The 11565-nt window shown below is 49.3% G+C and overlaps 1 protein-coding gene across 1 annotated transcript; it reads left to right on the top strand.

Moving 5' to 3' along the window:
* The first annotated feature begins 348 nt into the window (after positions 1 to 348).
* CIMIP1 (ciliary microtubule inner protein 1) lies at positions 349 to 8416 on the top strand. Its single transcript, XM_004370210.1, has 4 exons — positions 349 to 416; positions 2671 to 2752; positions 6021 to 6125; positions 8255 to 8416. Exons 1-4 carry the CDS (start codon positions 349 to 351, stop codon positions 8414 to 8416), a joined length of 417 nt encoding a protein of 138 aa, XP_004370267.1.
* Positions 8417 to 11565: the final 3149 nt, after the last annotated feature.

Raw genomic sequence — 11565 nt, 5'->3', positions numbered from 1 at the left:
AGTTGTACGCCTAGGATATGTACGTTCGTCCGCATGTATAATTCCCCTAAACGTTTGCATTTTAAAAGAGGGGGAAGGAATTAGGTCTTGAGGTCTCCCTAAGGTTTCCCGCAGAGGAGGAGGGCAGGTAGGTAGGCATGAAGGTGGTCGAAGGGCTCAGAAGGTGTAAAGGCTGGCAGGGCCTCCACGACGCGCTCCGCTCCCTAGAGCCCAGCGACCCCGCCCCCGCCAGGTGCGGCGCCGCCTCCGCCTCCGCGTCCCCCGTTGCCTGGCAACCGGTCTCCTGGGCAACGCGAGACGCTGAGCTCAGGGCCTGCGCGTGCCAGGTGGACCCAGACCCGAGGCCTCATGGCCCAGAAGCCGATCAGCACCGCTGCAGCGGAGCGCATGAACCTTGTGGCTCAGGATGAGATCTGGTAACGCGGCATCCCGCGCGACATTTGGTCCCTAGGTGGGCTGGGCCAGCCCCACCTGTGCACACCTGGCGGCCTCGGGGTCCCCACCAAGCGCGTGGACGTGGCCAGGGGCCTTGAGGAAGAGGGACCCAGTTAGGGACACCAGGCAATGGGCAAGCTTTGCCCCTTCTCCTAGGCCCACCACGAGGTCTGAAACCTGTGGCTGGTGGCTTTACAACAAGACGCAAATATTTGCTTGTTGAGGGCCTACTAATGTGTTCTTAATTTTAAGATTTGCTGAATTAAAAAGAAGAAACAAAATTTCTTAATATTTGTCCCATTTAAATGAGAGATACCTGTGTGCTTTACATTGTTTTATCTTCCTGTTTTGTTTTTGTTTTTTTTAGTAATAAGAGAATTTAACTTAAAAATAGGTGCATTTTCTAAAAGATTTGTTGTGTTCAGCAGACATTTGTAATGGATATTTTTAATTGGCATTCTATCAGATTGCTAAAATATTATTCCATCTCTTTGAAGTTTTAGCCAATATAGCAAGTTGCTAATATAGCAGTTTGCTAATTTAGATGCAAATGGATAAAGTTTAGGAATAACAAAACATAATCACTTACCTCCTAAACTTCAGTTATCCTATATTTGCCATCTTTATGATCTTTACCATTTCCTTATAAAACCTTTAATAGTCACTTAATATTTTTCTTTAAATTGGCTTTGTATCACTTAAATGTATTTTTATGAGAAATTTTATATCACTCATAAATGGAAAACCAGCAATCATTTGCCATAAAATATACACTACTAATTTTTTAAAAAATCTTTATCCAAGAACCTCCATTAGAAAATATTATCATACAGGGTCTGTTCCCTCTGCCTGGAATGCTCTTCCCTCTCTTCTTTACCAAACTCCTATTCATCCTTCAAGATCCAAATCAGATGGCCCCTCTTCTGTGTACAGGGCTACTTAAGACCTGAGATTGTGCTTTCCAAAGTGCAGAGTGGCTACTGAGCACTTAAAATATGACTGGACCAAACTGAGATGAACTGTAAGGGTAAAATACACACCAGATTTCAAAGACTGTACCAAAAACCCCCACATGTTTAAAATTAATAAGTTTCCTGTTGCTTTTTTCTTTTTTTTTTTTTTTAATGTGGCTACTAGAAAACTTAAAATTGCCTACGTGGCTCATATTTGTGGCTCATGTTATACTCCCACTGGAAATGGACTCTGCCTTAGATGCTCAGTGCCCTGGTTAAAGAGCTTGCAAAAGCCTCTAAAACTTTAGAGACATGGGGTGTGTGTGTGTGTGTGTGTGTGTGTGTGTGTGTGTGTGTGTGTGTGTGTGTGTGTGTGTGTGTGTGTGCAGACATTGATTCCAAAACAGGAAAAGAAACTTGAAAAATCAAAATGAATAAATGTTTAATTAGATGTTTGCAAAATATGACATGCCAGCTCTTCAGCTATGCCCCCGCTCAGCTGGGCCCCAACTCATGAAGACCCCATGTGTGGCAGAGTAGAACTGTGCTCCATGGGGTTTTCAATGACTGATTTTTCAGAAGTCAGTTGCCAGGCCTTTCTTCCAAGGTGCCTCTGGATGAATTGGAACCTCCAACCTTCCGGTTAGCAGCCGAGCGTGTTCACCATTTGCACCGCTCTCGGGCTCCCAGCTTGTAGGTATATATAAATTGTATTTGATGTGGAGCACAAGCATGGCCAGGAGCAGGGTGAGGCAAGTGAGGTACCTGGGGCTCAAAATTTAAGGAGGTGCGGGATCTCAGCATCCTGCACATGCAGAATCGCCACTTGCATGATCTCGAGAATGAGTGCTCCCTCAAATTTTGCACCCTAGGTGCCTACTTGCCTCACCCTAGCCCTGGTCTTGAGCACAAGGAGATTTAGTATACACCTGTGTAATTATTTAATATGTGCCCACTACTGTGAGTCACAGGGCCTCCAGAGTAAGAGAGTCGAATACCTAGAAGTCCCCTCAGGTGGAGTCAGCCCCAGTCCTCTCTGCCCCCAGTGTCTTCCTCCAATGACGTATTTAGCCAGCACCCCTGGTTCTTTAGACACGGGTCTCCCCACAATCGTGTGGGTTCATCAGTGACAGGGACATGTCCTCTAGTGCCGAGTACCGCCCCTCAAAGAGTCATTACTCAGTCTGTGTGTTCGAAGGAGGTTTCCCCAGTGGACCTTTCAGGGTTTGCTCCTTTAATCCTTTTCAAAGATTGTCTGGCTCTTAGAAACTTTCTTTTTCAGGAAATGCCGCTTGAAGGCTGAAACCGAAGCGCGGAAAAACTGGGCCCAGAACTGGGGATTTTTAACCACCCCCCTCCAGGAGGTAAATATACATTTTATGAGCCCGTAGGTTATAAATCAATCACTTGGAAGAATAAACAGTTATGAAGTAGATAATTTGTAAGAATAAGATTTTTACCAGATGCTATCAAGTAGTCGATTCTGACTCATGCTGAGCCCATGTGTGCCAGAGTAGAACTATGCTCCTTACGGTTTTCAGTAGCTGATTTTTTGGAAGTAGATTGTCAGGCCTTTCTTCTTAGTGGACTTCTGAGTGGACTTGAACCTCCAACCTTTCAGCTAGCGGCAGAGCACATTCACCATTTGCACCACCCGGAAACTCCTGAGAATAAAATCTTAGTGCATTGTCGGTGAAGATGGCTAAATCTGAACCAGGAGAGTACTTCCTCCCATGGATTCACTGAGCTCCCAAAACGTACCAGGTATGCTCTAGTGCTTCATCCAGACCATCTCACTGAAACTCTCAACAGCACCCTGTGCAGAGAGGTGGGTGCTGTTTTATGCTGATTTTACAGATTAGGAGATTGAGCTCAAAGAAGTGCAGAGGTCCACGGCTAATAAAGGCAGGCCTCGTTGAGTGGTTCTGAGGTTCATGTGGGATGAGAAGGCACGTGGAAGCAGGGCTTCAAACTGGTTCTTCCTGGTTCAGTCATGGCCAAGGAAGCAACACCAGAACAGACTCAAATTTTATAAATTTGGGTGAACTGGAACCATAACCGGAATGGGAAAAATTACAGGTTGAAGCCCTGCTAGAAACTTAATCTCTCTCTTAGAAAACAAGGGCAGCGTACGTGTTGCATAGCAACCAAATCTCTTGCCCGTCGGATTTTGCAGAGTCAGAAGCAGTGGTGCCCTGCTTAAAGATGGTGGCCAACTATTCCACTTTGAATGTGTGCTGCTCTCCTCAGTCCTGGCAATAATCCAATCTCATGTATCAGGTTCCTGAAGGGCTCACTATGCCTCTTCCGAGTCTCCCATTCCAGGGCTTCAACCCGTAATTTTTCCCATTCTGGTTATGGTTCCAGATCAAGTGTTCCCAAAATCTGTTCCAATTTTGTTCCATCGGCCATAACTGAACCAGTTCCAACCGGTTCAAAGCTCTGCATGGAAGCCTAGTCAGGCTGGGAGGCCAGATGCGTATGTTAGGAATTACTGGCAATATACTCTTGGCATTCCCTAAACCAGGGACCACAAGTCCTGAAGCATACAAGGACCAGACAGGTGACAGAAACAGGAGAAGGGGCCAAGCATAATCAATAGGGAGTGATGGGGATACAAAGAGACCACTGGTCCTGTCCAAAGAGGCAGCCACCATTAGCGCAGCTAAGTGTTGTCTTGTAGGATGCCAACCACGTGTTCCAATTGGCCAAGAGAGCGCAGAAACCCAGGTGTTCAGACGAACTCTCCTGCATTTGGCGTTTACAGTGGTGTCTTAGTTTATTAGTGCTGCTGTAACCGAAGTACCACAAGTGGATGACTTTAAACAAACAAATTTATTTTCTCACAATTTGGGAGGCTGGAAGTCCAAATTCAGATCGCCAGCTCCAGGGGAAGGCTTTCTCTCTCTGCGGCTCTGGGGGAAGGGCCTTGCCTCTTGTCAGTTTCTGTTCCTCGGTTCCTTGGCAATATCCGTGTGGCGTGGTATCTGTCTTCCCCCATCTGTGCTTGCCTGCTCCTTTGGGTAATCTGCTTTTATATCTCAAAAGTAATTGGCTTAAGACAGCCTGCACTGATATGGCGTCATTAACATAACAAAGAAAATCTTATTCCCAAATGAGATCACATCCATAGGTATGCTGTTGTTGCTGGGTGCTGTCAAGTCAATTCCTACTCATAGTGACCCCACGTGACAGAGCAGAACTGCTCCACAGGGTTTCCTAGGCTGTAATCTTTACGCGAGCAGATGGCCAAGTCTTTCTCCCGTGGAGTCGCTAATGGGTTCGAACTGCCAATCTTTCGGTTAGCAGCCGAGCACATAACCCTGGTGCCACCAGAGTTCCTTCCCACAGGTATAGGGGTTAGGATTTACAACACATATTTTTAGGGGACACATCAAGTCCGTAACAAATGGCAACTCAGATTTACAAAACACTGTACCAGCAAACAAAATGCTTGTGTAGAGCTCGGTGGTGGGGTGGGCCACCAGTTTGCAACCTTTAAGCTATTTCCAGGACCCAACACAAGGAAACCCCATTTCTTGGAAGCCCCATTTCTTTGGGGGGGGTGCAGGATTCAGAACCACATAATGTAAAACGTTCATGATTCGAGGCAGCACAAACCCCACTTATAATTCACCCCACCCCAGCAGCTTTGAAATTATGCCATTCTTAATGAGTTTCCTACAGAAATTCTTAGGGAGCTACGCAATTTGAAATTTTATGCATAAAATGAGTCTTTATTAATATAATATGCATAAAGGAGTCTATATTAACATTCTTTATATGTAATTAAATAGGGTTTTCAAAGAGTTCAAAATTGCTTTAAAATATAAAAAGAAGGAGGGGGTTCTCCTGTGATATTTTAAAAGTTGGTCCTGGAACTCGCTGGCATAGTTTCATTCGAGCCCATAACCTGTGAAGTTTCCTCAGATAACCACAAGGAGGATGTGAATCAGCAGCAGCAATGAGCAGCCGTGGGTGTAGCTGTCAATGTCAGCAGTAAAATCCCCAGTCTACTCCTTTCTAGGAGCCTCTGGGTGGTGCAAACAGTTAATGCACTCGGCTGCTACAAAAGGCTGGAGGTTTGAGTCCACCCAGAGGCACCTTGTAAGAAAGGCCTGGCAACCTACTTATGGAAAATCAGCCACTGAAAACCCTGTGGAACACAGTTCTACTCTGACACACCTGGTGTTGCCATGAGTTGAGGTTGACTCGATGGCAGCAGGGATGGATGGGTGGATGGGTAAATGGGTGAGTGAAGAGATGAATAGGTGAGTGGATGGATGGATGGATGGATGGATGGATGGATCGATCGATGGGTGGTGGGTGGGTGGATGGATGGATGGGTGGAAGGGTAAATGGGTGAGTGAATGGGTAAATAGGTGAGTGGATGGGTGGATGGATGGATGGGTGGATGGGTAAATGGGTGAGTAAATGGGTAAATAGGTGAGTGGATGGATGGATGGATGGATGGATGGATGGATGGATGGATGGATGGATGGGTGGATTCCTTTCTAATGGTGTCATTGGGACCAGCCAGTTAACATCTCTGAGTCTCGCTTTTGCCTTCATAAAATATGGCGCCCTGCCTGGCTCTGCCTGAAATTTTCATCTCTGGGGATTCTGTTTCAGTTGCTCGAGTGTGAAGGAGAAGAGCCCCCCATCCCAAAGCCCAAAATCGAGTTACCTGAGCGTTTCCACATCCGGCCCGTGACCCCAGTGGAGAAATACATCAAGGTTCGCAAAATCATTTGTTAAGTACTTATTTTCATAAGTAAGAAATGAGCCCCTATGGAAATCGTGCCTGCGCCAGATGTAGGAGGCCACCTGCCTGAGGTAAGAACACAGTAGCCCAGTTCACACGGAGTCCAATTTCCATGCCCTTTTCCAAGCCCAGACATGGGACACGTCAGGCTACACATCTCTACATGCAAGTCTGTGCCTTAAGCTCTGCAGAAAGAGGCAGAAGAAAGGCAAAGAGAGGAGAGGTGCAGGCCATTCATTAGCTAACACCTATGAGGGGTGGCAGTGAAGCGTGGCGGGAAAGAGCCCCAGGGCTCTGAAGTCAGATGGTGAGGTCCAAGTCCTGCTCTGCCGCTCACCTCCTTTGTGGCCATGGACAAGTTGCTTGACCTCTCTGGGCCCCATTTCCTCCCTTGTACAATGGGGTTAATGCACGCACTTACGTCAGGGAGTGCTGTGAAAGACTTAGAACAGTGCCCCACATTTTGAGAGGGTGCTGAAGACTGTTGGCTGTTATTGGTGCAGGTGCCTCGTTGGGGAAACAGTCATGAACAAGAAGACCAGACCCCAGTCCACGTGTCTGGGGTCCAGAGACCAATAGCAAACAAGAAAATCAACAAGCTATGTCTACACTGTGCTAGATGCCATGAAGGAAACAGGCAGGCAACATGTTAAAGGATCATGGATGATGGGGGTCAGGATGACAAGCAGCCAGCACTGGGAAGAGTGTTCCTGGCAGAAGGAACAGCATATGCAAAAACCCTGAGGCAGAGCAAAGTTGGCACCATTCAGGAGCAGCAATGGATGGCAAGGTGGCTGGAGCTTAGTGAGCTGGGGTGAGGGTAGGGAGGTTGGGGATGTGGATGGAGAAGTGGGCAGGAGCCAGATCCCACTGGACCACAGGAGCCAGAAGAGGGGGCTGGGGTTTGGGTCTGAGACAGCCGGATGTCACAGGAGAGCAGGGAGCAGGGCTGTGACGGGGTGAGCATTGCCCGTTTCAAGATTTCTCTGGTTGCGGGTGACAAGTGGGCAGGAGTTGGGGGACAAAAGTGACTGGGCTACCCCAGAGAGGAGTGGAATTGGACGGCATCCCCCCCTGACAGCCCGGTCAGCTGTGGACATGGATCGGTGCCTCCAAAACTCTAGGGCTCTGGATCACCAGGTCTTTTCTCCCGTGGAGCTTGTGGGTAGGTTTGAACCACCAACCTTTCAGTTAGCAGCAGAGCACTTAATCGTTATACCAAACCAAAAAAACCAAACCCGCTGCCGTCAAGTCAATTCCAACTAATAGTGACCTTACAGGACAGAGCAGAGCTGCCCCATGGGGTTTCCAAAGAGCAGCTGGTGAATTCAAACTGTCAGCCATTTGGGTTAGCGGCCGAGCTCTTAACCACTGCACCACCAGGGCTCGATTCTGTAGCTGACTTGAGGCAACTTTGGCTCCTCTGGTGTTCACGGCGACCTCCCTTGCAGGTGGCCTCTGGGAGATTAATTCTTCATCAAGAATATCTGTTAAAGGGCTTCGTCCACCAGTGGCAACCGACCCACCCAGAGCCTTCCTCTCCCCACCCACCTCAAAAATCCCTTTAGCAGAGGGTAGACTTGTAACCCAAAGCAAATTAAACCTCTTTATCTCGGTTCTGTTACAACAAATATTCCTCACTGCTGTCTCTGTTCAAATTACCTTGGAATAGCAGAAGAGAAGATTATTTTAAATCGAGGGGGGAAACCTGCCTAAACATTTACCCTCGTCTTCCAAAAACTCAAATCTGTCCGTGGAATTGACAAATGACACTGTTTTTGCATTTCCGTTAAAATCCTGTTTTCTTTTTGGTTTTTAATTAAATTCTACTGCCTTTCCTTCCTGTGGTAGCTACAGTTTGGGGCATGTGTGGGTTGCTGTGGTGCAAAGTCACTAACCCAGGTGCCATGGAGAAGACTCTGACTCCTGGCAACCCCACGTGTGTCAGAGTAGAACTGTGCTCCATAGGATTCTCAGTGCTGATTCTTGGCAGGAGATCACCAGGCCTTTCTTCCGAGGCACCTGAGTAGATGCAAACCTCCAACCTTCTGTACCACCTGGGGACTCAGCTGTGACCAAAGCCCCTGTATTTCCTTTCCAGGTCCTCCCGTCTCCCCCAGTCCCAGAGACCACCCAGGGCTTCATTGGCTGGAGGTCAGGACGGCCGGGCCTCAACAAGTGCCTGGAACATGACTACGAGATCCGTAGCTGCAAGGGGGCCTATGCCAAGGAGCTCGGCTGGCCCAAACAGGGCATCCACTGAGGGCAGCCCCGGGCCACGGACTGTGCGCCGGGGACTCAAGGCTTGGGAAGGAGCTCGTCTCTGAGACATTCTTCCTCTCTGTTTGCTTGTGGAACATTGCAGAGAACACAAAACACCCTTTAGACATTTTCACTTCATCACGCCCCTCTCCCGGAACGTTTGGGTGATAACACCCATTCTTGACTAAAGAGAAATAAGGCAAAGCTAGATCCTCTGATTTTTTTCTGATAGCTTGAGAATTTCTAGGCATAGCTTTTGAAAAACAGTAAGTGATTCATTTTAAAAATATTTGTCTAGGCCCTGGGTGGGGGGCAAATGGTTAAGCACCTGACTACTAGCTGAAACCAGAGGTGCCTCGGAAGACAGACCTGGCAATCTGCTTCTGAAAGGTCACAGCCTTGAAAACCCTATGGATCATAGTTCTACTCTGCACACATGGGGTCACCATGAGTCGGCATCGACTCAACGACAACTAACCATAACAGACCCTTTAATGGGGCTTCCGATCACCCACCACCATCCCTCTTTACATTGACTGTTGACCAGCAATTTCTGTATCCAAATGTCTTTGTTTTTAAGGAGGAATGAGACACTTAGTTCCTCTTGATTCTCCTTTCCGGGGATATTTGCAGTAAGTCAATAGCTTTAAAGGTAGAAATGAGCCCACAATTTGCCCTGGAGTGTAGATTCCCAGAAGAAAGGGGCTTCCCAAGGGCCCTGAGAAAACCTCCCCGCCAACCTCCCGGCCACCCTGTCCCAGTACACCAGTGTCCACCAGTGCACGTACCGGGGTTCATGCTTTATTTCTGTCCTGCCTAGCCCCATGGCTTTTCTGCTAATTCTACAAGCGGGGTGTGTCCAGCTGGCCAAAAAGGGCCAGATGGAAAAGCCAGCGTGCCTTCAGACCCTTGAACTGGACCCAAAAGCAGGACCGTGGAGAGTTCGTGGGCAACCGTAGAAGCGAGTTTGTACTTCGTTTCTGAGCATCTGAGGACTTTCCAGACCAGTGTGGGCAGGATGGAGGGGTGGGTGGAGCCAGCCACACCCAGGCACCTGGCCTCCATGGAGGTACCTTCTTTCCTTGCTTTGGATGGCCAAGTGCTGCTGTTTGTGGATGAATTCCCCCTGGTTCTTGCTGTGTTCAGTCCACCTGGGGCTGAAGGGCTTCGCGTTTCCGGGAACCCACTGCCCAGGCCGGCCCACCAAGCCTTTCCTGCTCACAATCTGATGTGGGCTGAGTGGGTATGCTGTGAGCTTTCAATGCAGGATCCTATCATCTTCAGAGCCGTGTGAGAGACCCACCACCCCCGACCCCCAACCATGAACACTGGCCTCAATCCTCTGACAGGCTCCTAAGTGGACTCTAGGATTTTGGGGATGCCAGATCCAGGGGGCAGGGTTCCTTCTGAGCCTGAGCATCCCCTGCCAGTCCTGGTCCCAGAGCCTCCAGATCTCAGAAGCCCCTGGCAGAAGGACTCCTCTTATTTGGGGACTTTGTTTTCTGCAAAAGACTCCAGAAAGTAGTCTGAGCTAGCAGCCTCCGTGCCTCCAGGGGGCTGACTGCAGACACTTCCAGCTCCCCGGGGGCTGCGGATGGAGCCACACAGCAGAAGTCTCCTCCCAGCTACCAAGATGGTTCTGTCTCCCCACGCCCGACCAGAACCCCAGAGTGGGAACCGCCTCATTTCTCATGGACCGACAGCCTGGAAGAGCCAGTACACAAGAGAAACGGTCCCTTAGGGAGCCTTCACACCCCCTCCACACGCAGCTCCTCAACAGAACCCTGGCGCCCAGCCCCAGCGCCTGCCACGTGGGCCAATAACCAGTTGTCGTCGAGTTGACTCCGACTCATGGCAACGCCATGAGTGTCAGAGTAGAACTGTGCTCCACAGGGTTTTCAATGGCTGATTTTTTGGAAGTAGATCACCAAGCCTTTCTTCTGAGGTGCCTCTGGGTGGACTCCAACATCCAACCTTCCAGTCAGCCGAGCACATTCACCCTGTGCACCACACAAGGACTCCATGTGTGCCACTGCCGCCCTGAAATTCCACACTCACAAGGCTGACACTCCAGTCACCACCGCACAGTCAGGCATGTTTAATGGGGAAATGTTGTTGGGTACCGTCAAATCGATTTTTGATTCATAGCGACCCCGTGTAACAGAATAGAACTGCCTCGTAGGGTTTTCTAGGCTGAAATCTTTACAGAGGAGCCCTGGAGGTGCAGTGGTTAAGCACTCGGCTGCTAACCAAAAGGACAGTGGTTTGAACCCACCAGTTGCTCCGCAGGAGAGAAGACCTGGCAATGCGCTCCTGTAAAGATTACAGCCTTGGAAACCCTACGGGGCAGTTCTGCTCTGTCCTGTAGGGTCTCTATGAGTCGGAATCAACTCGACAGCAACAGGTAATCTTTACGGGTGCAGATCGCCAGGTCTTTTTCCCACGGAGCCATTGGGTGGGTTCAAACCACCTGCCTTTTGACTAGCAGCCGAGTGTATAACCACTGTGCCCCCAGGGCTCTTCCACGGCTCCTTAGGTTCTGAGAAAATGGGGAGCAAGGTATGGAACACAACTACCTCCTCTCCCCCCTCCCCCCTGAGAAAACTCCCCCTCCACACACACAATCTGTTTCTCATTGGTCCTGCCCGAGGCTGTGTCAGATGAGATCAGGTCATGTGGCCCGTTCAAGTCTAAAGATGTTTCCCGTCACCCAGATGTTGGCCTGGTGTAGACTAAACAACCGATGCTTGGCCAAACCCTGCCCTTTTAAATCCCGATGTTTTGGCATTCCAGTCACAGCTGCAGGCACAGCACAGGCCCTTGAAGCAACTCCGTCCCTTCGTGTAAACAGATGCTCCCCCCCTCCTGCCCCCCGCAGCTGAGCGGGGCCAGAAGAGCAAGTCCTTGTCTCCATCTCAGGACGCCGTTCCCGCCTGACTGCCTGCCACGCGGCGCGCACCTGTGCTCCCAGATGAACTTCCGAGGCCAGCTTCTGCTTTTTCTTCTAGGTCTTGATAACCAATGAATCAGGGTGTCATCACCCATGCTGCCTGCCTGCCCACAACAGTGTGGCAGCAAAAAGTCCAGCAGAAAAGCTGGGGTCTCTTGAGTGCCCCCAAAACAAACCCACGTGACGATTTGACGCTTGTG

Source organism: Trichechus manatus, unplaced genomic scaffold, assembly GCF_000243295.1.
Source record: "Trichechus manatus latirostris isolate Lorelei unplaced genomic scaffold, TriManLat1.0 scaffold00008, whole genome shotgun sequence".
Classification (NCBI taxonomy): domain Eukaryota; kingdom Metazoa; phylum Chordata; class Mammalia; order Sirenia; family Trichechidae; genus Trichechus; species Trichechus manatus.
This window is presented reverse-complemented; position numbering and strand designations above follow the sequence as displayed.